We start from the raw sequence: 19,643 nt of genomic DNA on the forward strand, positions 1-19,643 counted from the left end.
AAATGAATTAACAAGTCTGTTGGATTAAGAACCTTTGGTTCATAGACTGAATGCTATTTGCAAAGTATTTTTATCTTCCCAATATAAAGGAAAGTATTTCCAAAGTATTTTTACTTCCCAAAGTATAATACTTCCCAAAGTATTTTTATCTTCCTGTTTCTGTTCCTAAAACTTTTCCCAATGCTCACAAGGGTGTTGTATGGAAATCATGCTCTCTATGAAAAAGAAATATTTTTGCTGATAAATAAGTAGCAGCACCTAACACTGCTCTGATCATTATACCACAAACTAAACCAAAAATACTAAGAGAGCCTACCAATTATTATTTTAATGACAGTTAAATTAAATAAATATTATTTTTAGGACAACTGTTTCCTGAGGAGGCATCAAATATCATTACTAATAACTGGATTCACTGCTTCTTCATAAATTTTATGGAGGGTAGAATCAGTATTTACTGACCCTATCTAGAAATAAATTTTCCTGAGAATAGCAATAAACTACACTCACAATAGTGATGCTATAATGATGTGGGTGTCTTGGAACAATGTGGAAATGGTGTTCTGTAGTCTTCTTTCAAGATGATTCCTCAGCTTCCTTATCAAGCTTACTGACCTCATGTTCCTGATGGTTTTACCATCCAAGTACTAATCAGTTGTAATCCTGCTAAGCTTCCTGAAATCGGCAAGGTTGGTAAGATGCTGCCACTGGTTGGACTCTTGAAACACCTGTCATTATTAATGGGATGTCTTAAATTAGACTTATCAGCATGATACCTAATAGCCTTTAATTTCTAGGGCTCAGTGCATAAAGTATTTCTTAACAACAGAATGAATCAAAAGTAAATGTTTGGCAAGACTTAAACTTTCCAGACTTTATGCAAATAAGTGGACTGATGGTTCATCCAGACTGTCAGCTTCTCTGAAATTTATAAAAATAGAATTTTTTATATGCTATTAACATTTACCTATACATTATTGCTATACATAAGCCCTGCTGCCTGTGAACCTCGGTCACCAGCAGAAGTTAATTGGCCCTTTTCTTGAATATGTCTGCTAAAGTAATGAAAAGACTAATCTTTTCTAAATCACTTCAAGTCCAATAATTACTGATGGTGTCAAACCTTGATTAAAGAACGCCAGAAAACCTGCTGTCTTTTTGTCCTTTGTAATTATGTCTCGGCATTGGATGTCATGGCTAGATAGATATTTAGTTTCCTAGCTTCTGGAACTGAATGTTCAGGGAAGAGAATCCATTCAAATGGGACAGGAGATGGAAAGAATGAGTTAGTTTCTCATGGATTTCATTTGACCAAGAATTTTCTATTATATTATTAGAGTCAGTAAAAAAAGTCTGTAGGAAAGTACAGCTATTAAATATCAGTTAAAGAGGAAACATATTTTATTTTTTTCCCTGCTATATGTAAAGAGCTGTTCGCTTCAAAGAATTTCAGATTGATTTGTTGATTATTTCTTGGTTCTGCTGAAGCAACCAAAACACATTTCTGAAAATGTTTCTCTGCCTCAGTCTACTTATAAAACTCCATTTATCAAGTTTGTGCTCTATATGAATGACAAATAGTTGAACAAATCTAACAGGGGGAAATCCTCTGCAAATTAGATCTCTGCTAATTGGTACATTGGTGCAACCAGATAGGTAAGCAGGGTAAACTTTGTTAGCACTTGGCAAAACAGCAGAGAAAGTAAATGGTCCAGAGCTTATTAGAAAATTGAAAAGCATCCCAGAATAAGGAAGTGGCAAATCACTTCTGTATGGTTGGAAAAAATAAATAACATGGCCAATGCCATGTTTATAAAAGTGCCAGAAGTTGGGTTTGATTCTCCAGCATTTCATATAAACCTCACTCACTTCTGACTAGGATAAACTAAATATCAAGATGGAATTTTTGTATTCAAATGTAAACTATTAAGAGACCTATTTGTTCAGAGCATGTTTGTCTTCCTGTCAATCTTTCCAATTTTTTGCCAAGGTTTTTTAGGAGTGGTTTGCCATTGCCTCCTTCCTAGGATTGATAGAAAGGGACTAGCCCAAGGTCATTCAGTTGGTTTCATCTTGAAGGCAGGGCTAGAACTCATATATTTCCAGTTTCTACTCTGATGCCTTAACCATTACACCAAATTGGCTCTCACATGGAGTAACAATTACGGAGAAGCAGAACTGACCTTCAGGTTAAATATTTCAGAAATTTTTTAAAAGCCACGCATTTTAAGTATAGGCCACTGGTTTTTAAAGATAGTTACTGGTAGTTAACATGTATCTGTAATAACCTTTAAGTTAACTAAGTATTACGGAGAAATCAAATTACTTTCATAGAAATATTAGGCTTTACTGACAAATTTGCATTATAACCAACAACTTTTGTCCAATTATTTTCAGATTAATTTTATATAGTGACAACTTAGATTTCTGTTGAATTTACCATTTAATTCCTTCATCTATACCTATTTTATCAGTGATTATCAGTAAAGTTGATTTGAAATATTGTTAAACTATGAAGTTTTATTTTAAAAAGGTTTTATCTAAAGCTTTAACACCATATCAATATCTATTGTATATCATTTTATAAAATATAATCAAAATTCAGACAGCTTTAATGGATCTATTTTCCCACATAATACTCTTTATGAACCAGGAATTTTTGGATAATTTCAACTATTCACATTCCAACTCATAAACATGAAAACCAACATGATTATTACAGTATATTGACAACAGCAATGTGTTCTCAGAAGATATGGCTTCAGTAGCAGGTTTCACAATTCTGAATATTTCAACAAAGTTTACTTTAGGAAAAACACAATACAGACAGACAAACATTGTGAAAACACTTTTATTACAGGTGATATGGTACTGAAAAAGAGTTCCTTTCAAACAATATTTTCTTCTAAGGCAAACAAAATTTCCAGCACAGAGAAAAGCCAGTGTACAAAAATGGAATGTTTTTTCAAACAAAAAAATCAATAGCTTATTACAAGGGTTCTGGAAAACATTCAACAGAGATGTATTTTTTCTGCTGTTACACCAAAGAAGAACCCATCTTTGGCTTATTAAAGTAGCTGTGTCTTTAACAAGCCTTGTATGACTGCTTCGAGCCAAAGAAGTTTTTAAGTTCTGTCTTTAAGCTTTGCGCAAACTGATTTAATAGTTTGAAGAGGTATGATTCATTTGGACTCTTCTGCACTCTATTTACTCTTCAAAAGTAAGTAACTCTTTTGAACACTTTGCACAACTCTATTATGGAAATCCTGCTAACATGACTGGGTCAGAATATAGAGGTAGGCACTTCATTTTCCATGCCCCCTCAAATAAATAGATATCTCTAACAGATCACGTTACTTATATTTAGCTGTGGAAATACTTTAGAGGATAAAACTAGCACACTTGCAATTAAGGCAGTTTATCATAAAGAGTACAGTAATAATGCACAAAGATAAGTGATTTAACATATTGACAATATGAGGGAGTGGGAAAAATTACAAGAAAAGCTATCTTATTCTACATTTACTAGAACATAAAGGCTGAACATTGACTTAGAGAGAAAGTTATTAAAAGGCCATATAACCATATTAAGACAATAATGCCTTTGTTCCCTTAATGCATATTTAGCAGGGAAAAGAAATAACTAAGAGATGATATTCTTACAAGACATTCAATATCTTTAATAATATTATATTAAACATATGTAAAAATATACCTAACAAGAATTCAGCAAGGTCAAAAATTGGAAGTTATTCAAATTGAATTTACGAATTCAATTAGTGTTGGATATGTACTGTAACAATTTAAGTGTCAGACAAGATAGAGCATTTATTTGTCTTAAAATGCAAGATCTTACTATTGGCCTAGCCCTAGCAACTGGAATTATCTTAGTCTCTCCCCAAAATAAGCCTTCTACTTCAGACAGACATATTGTACAATTGTTTCTTCAAAGATTTAACGGCTGGACAAAATATACTTAAAGGGCTTTGTTTCTCATTTGCTACCCTTCTTAAGCGCTGTTTCCCAGTTTGACAGCTCCATGAGGACTTCATGCTGATTAGGAAGTTAGGGGATTTTGTTTCAGCTTGGAGACCCTCAAGTTGGAGAAGGCAAACATGAAGCACCAAGATGTAAAGGCAGGAACTGATAGCTGTATGTCTCAGTGGGATTCAATCCAGTTGTTTTCATAAAGTAATAAATTTCTTATTGTGGATGTTTGCATTTTCCAGCATTTCTATTACTATCCTTCTGTTATTCTAACAGAAATAGACATAAGATGCATTGCACATCAGTAACAGCAATACATGTTACGTTAAATTAAATTATCTGAAGACATTGAGAAGGAAAATGGAAAGATGATCTCAGCTGGTATTCAAAAGAAAGAATACACATTTAGAAAATCCTGGGGGAGGGGGGAATCAAGGGAGCTTCATAAAATCCTTTAAGTTTATACAATAATTTATCACATTATATTCAAGTGACCCTAAAAATCAAGACAGAATATATGAACTTAGTGTTAAATTGTTCAGCACAATTTACCACCGAAACAAGTAAGAGACTTGTATCTTTTAGAATGTTGTCCCCAATCTTCCTCCTTGTGTCTCAACAGTCTACTATAAGAGAGAGTTTGCAATTACCACTATCACTAAGAATTACACATTGCTTCACTATAAAAACCTATTAAATATATATACTTAAATATCTATAGAATATATTCAAAATTTATAATGTACAGATGTGGATAGTTTTACGTTGTAAGCAGTGATAAATTTAAACGTTTCCACAAAAAGCAGATGTAGGAAAGAATCATATCTGTTCATTTCTGAAAACCGAGGTCTAGTAGACCTAATTTTAATACATTACTTAGAATTGCCTGACCTGTATTCATTTACAATCAGTGTATAAAATTTTGTGCTTCATTCATAATAAAAGTTATAATAAAAGTGAATTATTTCACAAATATCAAGCTTACAAATCTACAAATATGCTTGCTTGGTAAGCAGCACAACACAATTATAGAGCTATACTAAACTAGTTAGACTGATACAAACATTGATTCCATTGTGTACAAAAACAGAATTAATGTGGCTACTTCTCACTTGGAAATTTCTGTGTTCTGATATCCTGTATTAGTCTCTTTCAAAAGACAAAAGAGAGCAGAACAGGAAGTATAATGAACATAGATAGTAAATTGTTTTTCTTTGGGCAATGAATGATTACAGTTCATAAATTCCACCAAAGGCAAAATTATTGGATTTTTTTAAAAATAAGTATAGCATAGTATCAAGATAACCAACTGCAAAAACTATCAAATAATTCTTAACATGTACACATACTATTTTTACTTCTTATGGGAAATAACCAAGGAATACGCCAATGCAAAAAGGAGAAAAAAAGGAATGCAGCAAAAATGGTCAATATGCCAGCATCTGGCAGTTTAAATAATCCCAGGATACTATCCTATTGGGAAATCAAAGCATGAAACATAATATGATTATACAGAGTGATCATACAACCAAACATAAGATATTGGGGGGGAGATAGGATGAGAAAAGAAGGCACTCAAAATCTGAGATGTTTGTCTCCCCAATTAGAATATGGTACACTTTTGAGTTATACAAGTCATATCTGTTCAACATGAAAATACAAATGAGAGAGGCACTGCAATGGCATCAAGAAGAGATGAAATTTTTCAGAATATAAGTTAGCAATAAAGGCAGAAGTCTAGATTTTATTTCATTTCAAGGCCACATGTGCAAAAGTCCATAAACATAAATGTTTGGAGAAATCAATTTATCTATTTTTATAACTCCCACTTTTCTCCCAGATTATCTTGCTTATCAGACACTAATTCATGTACTTTAAAGAAAGGAATTGTACTTGCTGTCCTATTAGACAACAAATTCCAGGAACTTCTCTAATACAATTTGCAATCAGATTTTTAGAACTAAAAGAGACATTTAGAAATGGTATTTTGATAGCAAGTAACTAAAAGAATGTTATGGAGAAAAATTCACTACATGCTTAGCTAATGTTTTCCAAAATGTAATCTGTCCTAAGGACTTTTTGATAGAAACCTCTTGATAAAAAGTAATAAAATGTCACCCATCCCTTTCACAATTACTAGAATATCCATTTTATTTCCAAAATAAAATCATCTGAAGAAAAGTTGTTTGTGGCACACATTAAGTATTAATTTGCAAGTGAAGACGAGACACAATTTATCTTGAAATTTTCATAAAATGTGTTATCTTCAAAAGAATATATGGTATCTTTGTCTTCTGATTAACGTGTTAACACGTTAATGCTTTGTTCTTAGGCAGGTGTGTGCTGTTTCAAGAATCATTTGGTTGTGCAGGTGTTGTAGTCCTCAGTGTAAGAAGATAGCCACCTTAACCTGCAAAAAGCAGCCAAACCAAAAGTTTTATAAGTAATTTCTCCATTAATTATCTGATTTATCTTATGAAAGGCAGAAAACTGTTTTTCTAGAAAGTATATTGCAGTTTCAAATAGGAATACACTGTTGGTAATAGAATATATTAACTGCAGTAACAGAAGGCATTTTTGGGAATAAACAGAAATGCATATCCCTTTTTAAAAAACATTGCATCCCTCCAACAATCTGTTCTTTAGTTTGTAATTCAGCTGCTGATATATGCCCTTGGACTAGAACTCACATGTAGAAAAGCTTTTGAAAATTAAAAAAAAGTTTACTAACTAGAAAAATCATAGCTTTTACTGCCCATCATAACATGAGTGTAAAATATCACATCTGCAATTGCTTATTCTATAACGTTAAATGAAGAAGATGGAAACATTTAAATAGGTATTATAACATCCTTAAAACTGCCTTATTTTATGTAGAGGTTAATTAAAGGAATCTATACCTTAATAAACCTGTTTTACTTTAGGACATTATTTTAATCCTCACAGTGAATTGCGGACTATTCCCCCCCTCCCTTTTTTCCCCTTTTAAAAAAAGACATCCTAAACTCCATGTTCTCTGGAGTGGAGAAAATATATCTAACAAACAAAATGGAGGATGCACCCTTTTAATTCGTCTCTTTTGAACGTTACCAGAGCCAAATCCAACTCCTCTTTTTGCCCAATTCCATCAGACCCAAATTGACCCTCCCTTGCCCCAAAGCTCCCACCTAAAACAGAGGGCAGAAGCGTCCTTGACAGCTAACAGTACAGCCCAAGGAATCCTAATAAAGGAACTATAACATAGTAAGAAATTGAAACACCCCAACTTTCCATCTGCTTATTAGCTGATGACCTCAACATTCCATCTCCTTTACAATGGACTTCCCCAACTCTGATGCGTCCTGAAAGGGCCACTTTGCCTAATAGAACTTATCCAAGGAACACTGATGAGGACTTGCCCATCTTCCCTAACCTGGACAGAAAATCAGATCCCTAGGATATTGCAATACGCATGGTTTCTTCTCCTCAGTGTTGTGTTCTGTACTTCTGAATTTTGCATAACGTTTTCAGACTACCTCAAAAAGGCTGCATGCAATATCGAAACATCTCTCCAAGGCCCTTCCAAATGTTTTTAGAGTCCTTTTCTTTACTATAAATTAAGATGAACATGGCTAAAAATAAGGATATAACCATTTTACTCTAATGTACCAGTCACTGTATCTTCTTTAAGTTATTAGGTTGTTTGTTTACCTGTTATGTGAGGCATGCAGCAAAACATTTTTTCACAGCATCCCTGTGGAAAGAAATGCTGATGAAGCTAAAGGTGACTAGACTTAGACAACACCAGTATATTTTAGGTTTAGTTCGTTAGCAAAGCTGCAACTAACAGGGTTTTGCTAAGCACAAATCCAATGATCTATATTATGACTTAAGGTGGCATATGAATCTAGGACCTACCTTATTTAAACCAACCACACCAAACAAGCTCTCTCTATATTTCCTTTTAATCCAATCTCAAAATTCATATCTCCCATGAAATCCTGATGAGTAATCTTGATATTTATTACACAGAAAGTCCTCAGTATCATAATTCTATATTTGTCAATTCTTTTTTTCTTCAAACTAGTTAGAGTTGTCCAATGCTACTCTCTGAATTAACCATATACCTATAAGTCTCCATATTCTTTCCTTTCTTCATCTTCCTTTGTCATAATATAGATTAAAACTTTTCAGCATCCACTTATAAAGTAACTCTATACTGATGGCAGTATTTCACTAAAACAATCATGTAGGTCACTCCTCCCAGGAAATATATAGTTTTTATAAGTAATTCTTGGATTTCTGCCACACAGAACAGCTTTTCATTAGGTTAGTTTGACTTTCCAACCCATACGAATCACGGAAGAAATGTGTTTTTGTCCCATTTTGTCCCATGAACAAAATGGGGGCAATCAAGATTACCTTGCGAATGGTATGTAGGAAATGCTGTACCTAGAAAAGGAATAGGACAAATCATTAGCAAGAACAAAGAAAATCACCTTCCTCTCACAATTCAATATTGTTAACACCCTACATTACACATGGCTGAACTCAGATGCTGGCAGCAGATATCTACTGCACTGCAGTGTGCCAAGACTAAGCATTGCTTTAATTTTAAAATCAATTTATATAAGGCTGACTTCTAGAGTAGCAAGTGACAAGGAATGAAATTCCAGAGAATAAGGGCAACAGAACTTTCTCTGTGTCACTTTGGCCATGGCTGATCAAGGAGATAAATACTACGCATTTAAGATATGAACTTTGTCACAACATTTGTAATATCATATTTCATTGCATGTAAGCAGAAATGTAGGTATATGCCCCCAACTATGTCTGCCATGGATTTTCATTCTATAGAGATTATGTGAAGTTTTCATTATATTGGACGAAGAGAGTTAGTGGGAATAAGAAACTATGTCAAGAAAGTAATTCATCTCCATTCACATAAAAGTTGATAGTGGAATTATAACCTATTTTATTAGATAATCAAAGAAGATCTAGGGTATCAATGTAACAGGAATTAAACATAGATTGCTATTATATATTTGGTTCAACATTGCTAAATTAGTAGGTTATTCAACAAAATAAATAATATGTTTTCATTCAAATCCAAATTATTTTAGGAAATCTACAAGAATGGATTTATTATTCATATGTTCTTAAATATCTTCAAATATTAATTCCAGTAAAAACTGTTTTAATGAGCTAAACATTATTAAATGTTTAAGTCATCATATGTATGAATGGCTGCATATCCTAATGAGTTTACAGGAAAAAATATGTTAAAATGAATGCAGCATCTAAACTGATTTTCATATATACATATGCAGGTGTATGAAATCCAAGTTTAATTTATCTTCAGTATTTTAAGAAGCTTGATAAACAATTGAGAAAGTTTTATGGGATTGGCAGACCCATTGTTTTTTTTAGCTAATTTCATATGAAAAAGGAAACGTTATTCTTCTGGATTTTCAGTGATATCATTGGAAAACTTTTTGGTATTCCAGTGATTTTTTTTTTAAAAAAGTTTGAGTATATTGAAAAATTATCTGATCCTCATATCTTGATTGAAGTCTGATTTCTCTTTTAGTTAGGATCAAGTTGTTTTTATCTTAGTCTACTAATATTTGGAGGATTTAAGCTAGAAGTTTAATTCTGAGACCTGTTTACAAGAAAAACTCGTAATTTGATTAAGTGTAACATAAAGATTTAAACAGATTTTTAAAAAGATCCTGAGCGCAAACGAGTTTTGTACTTTAAACTAGGTTATTGTCCTTTTAACTACTGCAAGAGCTTTTGGAAATGGCTAAAATATTCATTTGAAATCTGCTTTACTATTCAGTTTGGTCCCTTCTGAATCCCACAAACTATTTGTTTTACTAGAAAACACTGAAGATTTTAAATTAGCAAACTATAGACTAATCCATGTAGGGTTTTTTCCCCCAAGATTCTGGAAGTGCCCTTTTTCTAAAATTGTGGAAAGTGACAGAGAGAGTGACTTGCTCAAAGTCACCCAGCTGGTTTTATACCTAAGGCTGAGTAGTCTCCTGGTTTCTAACCTGTAACCTTTAAATATTACCTCAAACCGACTCTTTAATAAAACGTTAGAACTAAGATTTATATGCCGGGAATAACCAGGAGGTCAGATGCACAGTGAGTCAAATCTCATCAGGTAAGAGATCAAATGTTCATGCAATCCTGCCAATCACTGCCTTTGCATTATATGCAAATGTGGACATGTTTTCTCATGTGAAATCCAGTGAAAACAGATACTTAGGGCAATGCCTTCAAAATTCCTAGGGAATTAGAAGAAAATATCTTGGCTTCATTATGGTATACTTTATGTGAAAAGGATGCAAGGTCTATGAAAGATATAAGAAAGGCTTTTGTTCCTAGATGCACAAGAACTTTCAATTATTGCCAACAATTTATGTACACAGGAAAACAAGCCAAGAAAAATGAGGTGATACATACCATGCCAAGGCAAAGAATTGTAAAATGCAAAAGAGGATAGTAAGCCCCTTATTATGCCACTGAAAAGAAAAAGGTAGTTATAACTTAGACAGCAATTATTTACAAATAATTTTATTAAAACATATCAGTCACATTGTAAATTTGATTACTTACCCAGAAAGCTGCACATAGAGTTAATATGAGGCATAACTAAAAAAATATATAAAGAAAGTATTTGAATAAGAAATGCTATCTAATATAATAGCTACAAAATAAATAAATAAATAAATGGACTAAATAAATTTAATTTATTTAAGGAAGCACATAAGCGTTGCTTTAATAGTAATAGTACTATATAATAGTACTTATAGTACAAGTACTTAATCTTGAAGTAAATAATTAAAAAGCAGATGTGTTTATAATTGCTCTTTATCCCCAGAAAACATAAAAGTTTCTGGTTCAGGCCAAATCTAAATTTTCTTTTTTGCAAGTATGTACTTTCTAAGTTCTAAATTAATTAGGAGTTATACCTATTGATAGAAGGCATAATCGAAATAAAATACTGGGTAAAGTATTACAGCGCCTTTTCTTGAAAGATTAAACCCATGTCCAAATACTATAGCAGCAATAATATAGAGATCCATTTACAATAACATTAAAAAGTAAGCAACAACCTAAAACCTCCCATTTGCAAAGCAAAACAATTCCTATACCCCGATTTTCTATAATGGTTCATGTTTATGATATGTATATTTTAAAGATAGCAATGATGAAGCAAACAGAGAATCTGCAAATGGCTTCCTTCCCAAGTCCCTCCGGCCCGAACCCAAAGGGGCCACCGGGAGAGGCTGCCCGAGGCAGTGATAGCGGACAGGGAGGCGAGGCGACAGCAGCACTGCTTCCCTGGCTGGCAGATCCAGTGGAGAGACCCCAAAGCCGCCCATCCTTTCCACCCCTCACCCAGCCCGTTCCCATCCCCACGCATCTCCAAATGCGCCGGCAGCTCCAAACGCTGCAGCAGCACAGGCATCGGGCAGAGGCGCTGACTCGGCGGGGCTCAGCTCGGAGGACATGGCGCAGGCCGTTGCCTTGCCTCCCTGTCCAGGGATGGGTGGGTGCTATCACTGCCTCGGGTGGCCTCTCCTGGTGGCCCCTTCGGGTTCGGGCTGGAGGGACTTGGGAAGGAAGCCAAGCTCAGGTCGGCCCTGCTCTTTCGCTTGGCAGGCGGGCGCGCACCCGTGGCTCACTTTCCCAGCTCTGCACAGCCTGCACGGCTCTGGCGCAGCCCTCGCAGGATGAGTGGAGGGCCCAGCAGGGAGGTGATCGCTGCCTTGGTGAGAGCTCTGCCACCGGGCAGGAGGGCCTGCCTGTCAGCTGCGCTGGGTGCCCCAGGCGTAGCTCTTCGTGCTTGCCTGGCACCAGGCAGGGATGGTGGCTGGGCGCTTCTCCCAGGGTGGCCCAATCCTGCACTGCTGCCCTGGGAGATTCACCTCCCCACGTGGGGTTGGGCTGCCCTCTTGGGCAGGGGAGGCTTTGTCGTACTGGTAGTAGGACATCATTTTTAAAAGAATTGGCTTTGCCTTCGAAGGCGAAGGGAAGGCGGTGACAGGAGCGCCTGAAGCCGAGTGTCTCCGACGGGGTCCGGTTGCAGGGAGGAGCCCTGGCTGGCCGTGCATGGCAGCACCAAACACCGCGGCGTTGCTCTAAATGCCGTGACAGCATGGGGAGAAGGGAAAGCAACGGTGGCGGAAGGTCTCCTGATAAAAGTGCCCTACCAACGCCAAAGTCAATGCAGGCAGCACCATATCCGGGTATGCAACAAAAGTACTTCGTAATGGCAAGTCCCCCTGCCATTCTCCCCCATTTCGCATGTTTAATATAGGCCTTAATTTGGGGGGAGGGGCTTAATTTGATTTTATGCCGATAAAACATGTTGGGGCTTCCTATTGGGGGAGACCGTATTGTTGGAGAAACACGGTAGTTGTTCCCCCAGGTAAAAGATTTGATGCTGCCACCACTGGTCCTGGAATAACTTTTCATCTGAAATTTAGATGGAACTAAATGAAGATTGCCTTTCCCAAATTCAGCTTCTAAATAAAAGATCCCAATTATTCCTAATAATTGTATTCCCATGGTTTGGAGTGTATCTTGTATCTAAATCTTGTATATTTCTTTCCAACAAAAAAGCAGTTTCCTATATTAAGCCTCACTTATTAAAAAACCCTTAAGAGCCATTAACAAACAATTACAGTAATCTATATCCAGTAATCTATATGAGCAAAAACAATTTTTAAAAAGCAAAATGGTATTTATCTAAACTTCTTTAAAAGAATTGGGAAAACTTTTTTGGCAAACAGATGAACTTTTTAAAAAATCAGTTTCTAAGAACTATGGTACTGGCATCACAGGATGATGGAGAGAACTTTGTCATTTTAAGGAGAAGAGATGTCAGATATATAAATCTCTTAAAAGATTGAATATTACAATTTTGCTTTTTTCTGCAAAAGCTCTTCTTTTTTAAATTTGTAATTTTTGCAGTGCAATTGGAAATGAAGGTTTTTAAAGACAAGAAAAAAGTATCTGTGAAACCATGTATACCCCTCTGTACAAAAAATATCGAACTGAACATTCTCATTAGTCATTAAGAAATCAAAAAGACAAATGACTTACAAGCATAAGAATTGTAGCTATCAAACGAGTGGGTTCAAACATTCTTTTTAATTGTTTCATTGGTCCCATAAGAAAGACGGTACTGCAGAAGAAAAAGATTAATGTAACCTTCAACAAATATATAGAATAAAAATATTTTGACTTAATCAGCAGAAATTAGTATGCATTATGTAGAGTTATGTATTTCAAGTATTATTAATGCTAATCTCATTAACGCATTTGAAAGTATTTTATCATCTACAAATTCAAAATAAGAATCATTTACCTTCCAAGGGAGGAGATATTCCCCAGGGTGTAAAATACTCCAAACAAGATAGGTCCTTTCTTGGGAACCCATAGCAGAAATGAACCCTAAAAGAGAGAAAACGAAATAAGAAGTCTGTAAAAAATGTTTATATTGTCCTGTAGGTAAGAGTATAAGGGGTTATTAAATTCAAATTATCTTATTGATTCTCAGAGTCTGTTTGTTAAAGCACTAAATATTCAAATAAAACAACTTCAGACAACATTACTATGTATAATGTACAGTCCTGTTTTCAGAGGGAGCAATTCTCATATTAATAACAAACTCAAACTTCTTGAATATTAATCCTTGCTCAGCCAAAACAGCATGTACAACTGGGTGGAGAGGGAACTTGGCTTTGAGTACATGGACTGTGTCCCCATGGACACAGAAGATGCCCTGATCAGCAATCACAAACAGGGAGGAAATGGAAAAGAGTCTCTAGGAGGCTGAACAGAAGAATTCTGCAGGCAGCCTCTGATTCATGCTTTACAGTCAATTATTTGGCAATTAATGTAGTTTTCTTCAAGAGATGAAGAGGTATGGTTTGGCTAGGAAAAAATATGCCAAGATGGTATACTGCAGAGTATACTTACTTGTGAGTACACTCACTGAACTACAATTTATTTTTTGTTTCAATAAGCAAGTTTTGACTATTTTATGTGGTAAATTGTAGTTTAGAATGTAGAAAAGAATAAAACGAAAGTGGAAAGAAAGAAAAAAGATATTTGGCATTAAAAATAAGAAAAACATCAAGGATATATTTGATTGTGGTCTGCTTTTGTAGAGTGGAACTCATGAATAAATGCATAGAAACTAGGCTATAGGATGAATTAATGAAAAGGCTAAAAGTTATACGAGTGTGTGTGGGTATGTCGGTGTAAGTGTCTGTGTGTCAGTGTTATCCAATCCTTATTTTTCTCTTTTGTCAGATTAAACTGATTTCACAGCAACCTTTGGATGAATTCTTGTTTAAGAGATTGCAGGTAGTCCTAAACCTAGAAATTGTGCTGTTCTAAGTTAAATTAGAAAAGTTGAAAATATATGAATTCTTATATCTCAATGCACATGCATAGGGTTTGCAACTATTCAACTCATATAAAATTATATGGTGAATAAATCAAAATCCATTCAGTCAAAACACATGTTGTACTTCAGTTAGGGTATATCCATGTACAGTAACAAGCAGTTGAAAATAAGTATTGGTACTGCAGGTGATAAGTGTACCAAAAGAGCAGAATTTTATGATAAGAATAGAAGAAATTAAATTAAAGACTTACCATAACAGAACACACAACTCCTATTATAAAACAAGCTATGAAGGCCTTCAATCTGGTACTCCAGCTTAAGGAAGTTGCATCAGCTATCTGGAAATATTAAAAGTAAAATAAGGATGCTGACAAATCAATTCAGTTCTTGGTGAATGCATCTATGAAGCTTTTTTGGCAGCATTATGCAGAGTTTTGCCACTGTCCTCTTCCAGGATTGTTTTTCAGTTTCCCAGTTCAGCCAACAGTGCCCAGTCCTCCTATGCATTAACAAGGAGATTCTGTTTAGTTTTCTAATAAGCAAACATCAATGTCAAGCAACATAGTAGCTGTTGCTTTGTATTTTTTCCCTAACAGCTTAGTGACAGAAGGAAGTATCTAACTTCTTTAAAATGTTTTAAAATTAAAATGGTTCCATTTAAGTTTCATCCATACTAAGGGGTGGTAACATTTGGCTGAGGTTTTTTTTACTAGTGACTTTCTCAGTTCTAAAATATTCTCCATTGTTGCATGGATTTTCTTTCTTTTCGCTTTCTCATAAGCTATCAGATTAACATTTTAACATTTATACAGTACCAACGTTCATTAAATTACTCTCTTTCTGCTATTTTACTTCTTATATGTTATGCCCAATCACTGCTAGTTTTAGTTTTTAGCTTAAATTTAAAACCATGTTTTTATAATACTAGAAGCTACCTGCTAAATAAGTTTTTGGAGTTTCTCATTTTTAATTGAAAAATAAAATATCTTCCAGATAGAGCAGTGGGGAAAACAGGAGGCAGCAGCGTACATCACTTTGAATTGTACATATATATGTAGGATATAAATCTAATAATGTAGTAAATAAATGTACTGTATAAATGTACAGTATTTTGAAGTAGTCCAAAATAAAGCTGTTGTGTTTTTTTAAATACTACTCATTTCTAATTCCTGCCATGAAAAGATCTGTGGCCCTTCATATAAGACTGCCCAAAGCTATTTACTATGCTTCCAAAGCTGAAGGCTGACTCAAATCTGGTTTTGCAAATGGCAGTCAAACTGGTTAATCAGTGCTCCACACTGGCTTTAACTCCCCTTAGTAATCAAACCACAAATTTAGCCATAACTTTCATAACCAATTTAAGTTGCAAACCTGTTGTTGTTTGTTCCTATGTGTTTGTGCTTTGTCAATACTGCTCAGAGTGATTTGCTTGTTACTGGTACAACCTTTTCATAATTTCGTCCCCTGAGATCCTATCCTGTTTTAGTGCTTCAGATACCTCTTTAGTATATCTGGGACATATTTTAAATGTGGTAAAAATTTAAAAACTCTTTTTAATTCTCTAGCCATAATATCTATCAAAATGGGAGTTTATACATTTTCAGTACTTACGAAACTATAAAGATACTCATTTCACCAAAATAAAGTACCAAAGAAGAAATGGCAAATTTTCTAAAACTAAGGAGCAACAATTCTTGTCTTTCTTTTTCTAACACACACACACACACACACAGAGTCAAAAGCTAAAAATGTTGGAAGTGTAATAACGAAACAAGTAAATACTCAAGCACTGACAGAAAGGTGTGCACATACTACTCATCCATGTTTACCCTAATCAAGATTCCTTCACATTTTTCTGGATTTACACTATACAGTACCATAAACTAACCGGAGAAATGTTTACTCAGCATAGTAGACTAAAAGGTGACTATTAATGACTCAAGTACATCCTGCTAATACAGCCATAATGTGTGTGTGTGGGGGGGGGCACAGTGCCTTTATTCAAAATTAGGATGATCACACTAGAGTTAAAAGCACAAGAACTTCGCAGAATGAAGAGAATGACATCTGTAAATAGGTTTTAGATTACAACTTTCACCAAACTCAGCCAGAACGACTGTGGTCGCTGGAATAATGTAAATCATATATGCTGCTAGCCTAATTAGAAAAGCTGTCAGTATCAAGAAGTAAGAAACAGACTCTGAAACATCTCTGGGAAAAGAAAAGGAGGAGGCGGGTGGACAGAAAGAGCACACTTGGGAGACTACACGGAGCATTGGCGGTGGACAGGAGCAGCAAAACACGATGAAACAGACAAAGGAGAAATCCAAAGAAAACACAGCCTAAACGGAAGAAGACGACGCAAGTGGTAACTTGGCATCGCCTTATCCTGTTGAAATAAAGAGAAGCTTACTTCTGCCAAAGGTCCAGGGTCCTCCGCGTCCTGCCCACTGAGAACTCGCTTTAATTTATCCATTCCTCCTGGTCCAAGCACTCCCGAGTTTTGCCAGTTCCTATGTTGATTCCACCCGCATCAATCAACCTTCTCTAGCTTCGCAAGACTACAACTCCCAGCAAACAGAACATTCAGAGGCTTCCGCCAGGTGCCTTTCAGAACTACTCATCCCGTCCCGCCGCTGCGATGCAAGTCGGGAAATGTAGTTGGGGTAGAAATTTCCCACTTACGCATGTAGAAGTTTTAGTCTTGAGGCGTTTTTCTTCACACGTTTAGCTCGGTGTTTTTCAACGTCAGCAACTGTAAGATGTGTGGACTTCAACTCCCAGCATGCTAGCAGGTGAATTCTAAGTGCCGGAGTTTACACATCTTACAGTTGCTGACGTTGAGAATAAGCTTTATGTTTTATATGACTTGAAGATTAATTGCAGAATGCAGTGAGAGCTGTAGATGGAAGAACGCATGAGAATAAATTGAACTGTTAGAAATTGTCAAATATGTATAAGGGAATATTGGAAGTACAACTGTAAAAAGGATACATTTGATCATATCTGATGCACCTGTGATAAACAAAAAAACAAAAAATTCTGGGATCCAATTTTTACTGCCTGCTTCCAAAAGTGGTGGATTCTCCACCACTGGATCTTTTTAAGAGATTGGAAAGCCATTTGCCTGGAATGATATAGGGTTGAGCAGGGGGTTGGGTTAGATTACAGGGGTCTTCAAACTCGACAGCTTTAGGATTTGTGGACTTCAACTCCGAGAATTCCTCCTCCAGTTATGTTAGCTCAGGAATTCTGGGAGTTGAAGTCCACAAGTCTTAAACTTGCCAAGTTTGAAAACTTTGGACTAGAAGATTTCCAAAATCCCATCCTGTTATTCTGAATCTGTTACTGAATCTTTAATTCAGAAGATTATTAAAATAAATATAAAGTGAAACAGAAGCTTGATGGATAAACAACTAGAAAGAAAATTTGGAATTTTATTATCTATTTTTACAGCAGCAAGAATCTTAATATTACTACAAAGATGAAAAGACACACACTTCTCACAGTGGAAAAATGAATGGTAAAGATGAGAGTTAGAAGGGATGGCAAAATTGACTGTTTTAGTTTTTATTTCTACTTAAGAAACTTTTTTTGACTTTTCTCAAAATTGAAAAAAAAATGAAACATTTTAGGTTTCAATTATTAGGATGATTTTGTAATTATAGAAATGGCTTAGATTTGGTGGAACTAAAGTGCCATATTAAAAATATATCAGAGCAGGTATATAGAAAAGGGCTTTGCTTCTGTTTGGCAGGAAATATTGCTGGAAAGGCAATGGGACAGGACATTAGGGGACAGGACTACAGAAAGCAGTTGCTATTTTTTTTCCTGTACTTTGTTTAACATTATTTACCCTGAAGGGGAATAATGTGAAGGTCACATCAACCGGTATATTATTATTTAGTGAGACTACCAGCATCAAAAATTTACACCATTACTGCTGCAATATTAAACTTTTCTGCTTTACTGACAATCACAATAATGGCTGCATTATCCAATAAATTATCAATAAGGTTAGACTCTAAGGCAACATTATTGTTATTTTTACATATTCATATTTATTATGTCATATTGAAGGAAAGAACAGTCACTAAGCCATTCTTAGCTTTTTATACTTTAATATTCTGTACCCACACAGAATGGATTTTTCCTATGGAGTCTCTTCATGTTTTTATCTGTTTTTATCTTCAATTTTATCTGAAAATTGAGTCCAAGGAAAATAGATAAATGTTTGCAATACTTTCAATATTCAAACACAACTGTGTAGCTGAAATCCCATTGAATCCCTTCAACACCCAAGGTTTTGAATCAATGATACTGGTGAGTTTTCCTCGAGGTAAACAATAGTTCTAGCATAATTATACAGTATATTCATGACTTGTGTATGGGAGAAATAACCATGGTGGTTTTCCATTCCTATTGTAACTTACCTTAACATATTGTACAGTATAAATTATCAATAACTATTTGAACTAGAACGGGGTGCCAAACTTGCTTTGTCAGGGCGGCATCATTTCACACATCGGGACTTTTTCTTCCTTCACTAAACCGGGCGTGGGTGTAGCCAGCATGTGATGCATCCTGTCTGCAGGCTGAAAGTTTGACAGTCCTGAAGAAGGTTAGCTACAATTAAGCAAGAGTTCTCCAGAGGATATTAAACTCCATTCTACTCTAGCCAGCAGGGTGAAATAATGGACAAACCAGGAATGGAATACCATTCTGGAATTAAGGTATGGATTAGCAGTAATGTATGGTCTTCCCCATCACTGACTTTCCACCAAGTTGTCTAGACTTGTTGAGAATATCCATTGAGCAAAATAATATTGATCATCACCCTTAGAAGTTTGTGAGTTAAGAGTTTCTTCTCCATGGACAGCCAAGGAAGCAAGTCAGATCAACCCCACTATTACAAGAATTTTTTTTTGTTCCATGCCATTGTGTGCAATTCTCAGAGACTGCCTGGACATGTCCTACAGCTTTCCTGGCAGTTTCCCAAAAGTAGTTTAACACTGCTTCCTTCCTAGCATGGACAGAAAGTGACCAGCTCAAGGTCACCCAGCTGGGACTTGAATTCATGTCTCCCAGTTTCTAGCCTGATGCTTTAACCATTACATCAAACTGGTTCTCTATTACAAGAATTACATGCCAACAAATCTGAAGAAAATCAAATTGAAGAAAATATTTTTTTAAGTTATAAAAAGCCTTTCTTATTGAAATATCTAAAATGAAAGTGAGATGC

General features: G+C 35.3%; 1 protein-coding gene across 1 annotated transcript; it reads right to left on the bottom strand.

Moving 5' to 3' along the window:
* Positions 1-2,833: 2,833 nt before the first annotated feature.
* SFT2D2 (SFT2 domain containing 2) lies at positions 2,834-17,181 on the bottom strand. The gene is made up of 9 exons (XM_026722403.2): positions 16,815-17,181; positions 14,653-14,739; positions 13,355-13,440; positions 13,090-13,171; positions 10,594-10,629; positions 10,441-10,499; positions 8,389-8,418; positions 7,678-7,720; positions 2,834-6,397 (listed from the first exon to the last, which is right to left on the bottom strand). Exons 1-8 carry the CDS (start codon positions 16,875-16,877, stop codon positions 7,681-7,683), a joined length of 483 nt encoding a protein of 160 aa, XP_026578188.1. The 5' UTR covers positions 16,878-17,181; the 3' UTR covers positions 2,834-6,397; positions 7,678-7,680.
* Between the last annotated feature and the right edge of the window lie 2,462 nt (positions 17,182-19,643).

This window comes from Pseudonaja textilis, chromosome 7 (assembly GCF_049901715.1).
Source record: "Pseudonaja textilis isolate UNSWEBS1 chromosome 7, rPseTex1.2, whole genome shotgun sequence".
Classification (NCBI taxonomy): Eukaryota; Metazoa; Chordata; class Lepidosauria; order Squamata; family Elapidae; genus Pseudonaja; species Pseudonaja textilis.

Excerpts from the sequence above, each read along its gene's own strand:
- SFT2D2 (XM_026722403.2), bottom strand. The coding sequence starts at position 16,877 with ATGGATAAATTAAAGCGAGTTCTCAGTGGGCAGGACGCGGAGGACCCT. Across the intron at positions 13,441-14,652 it reads GAGTTGTGTGTTCTGTTATG|GGTTCATTTCTGCTATGGGT; the intron begins GTAAGTCTTTAA and ends TCTCTCTTTTAG. Across the intron at positions 10,500-10,593 it reads CTCTATGTGCAGCTTTCTGG|TGGCATAATAAGGGGCTTAC; the intron begins GTAAGTAATCAA and ends TTTTCTTTTCAG.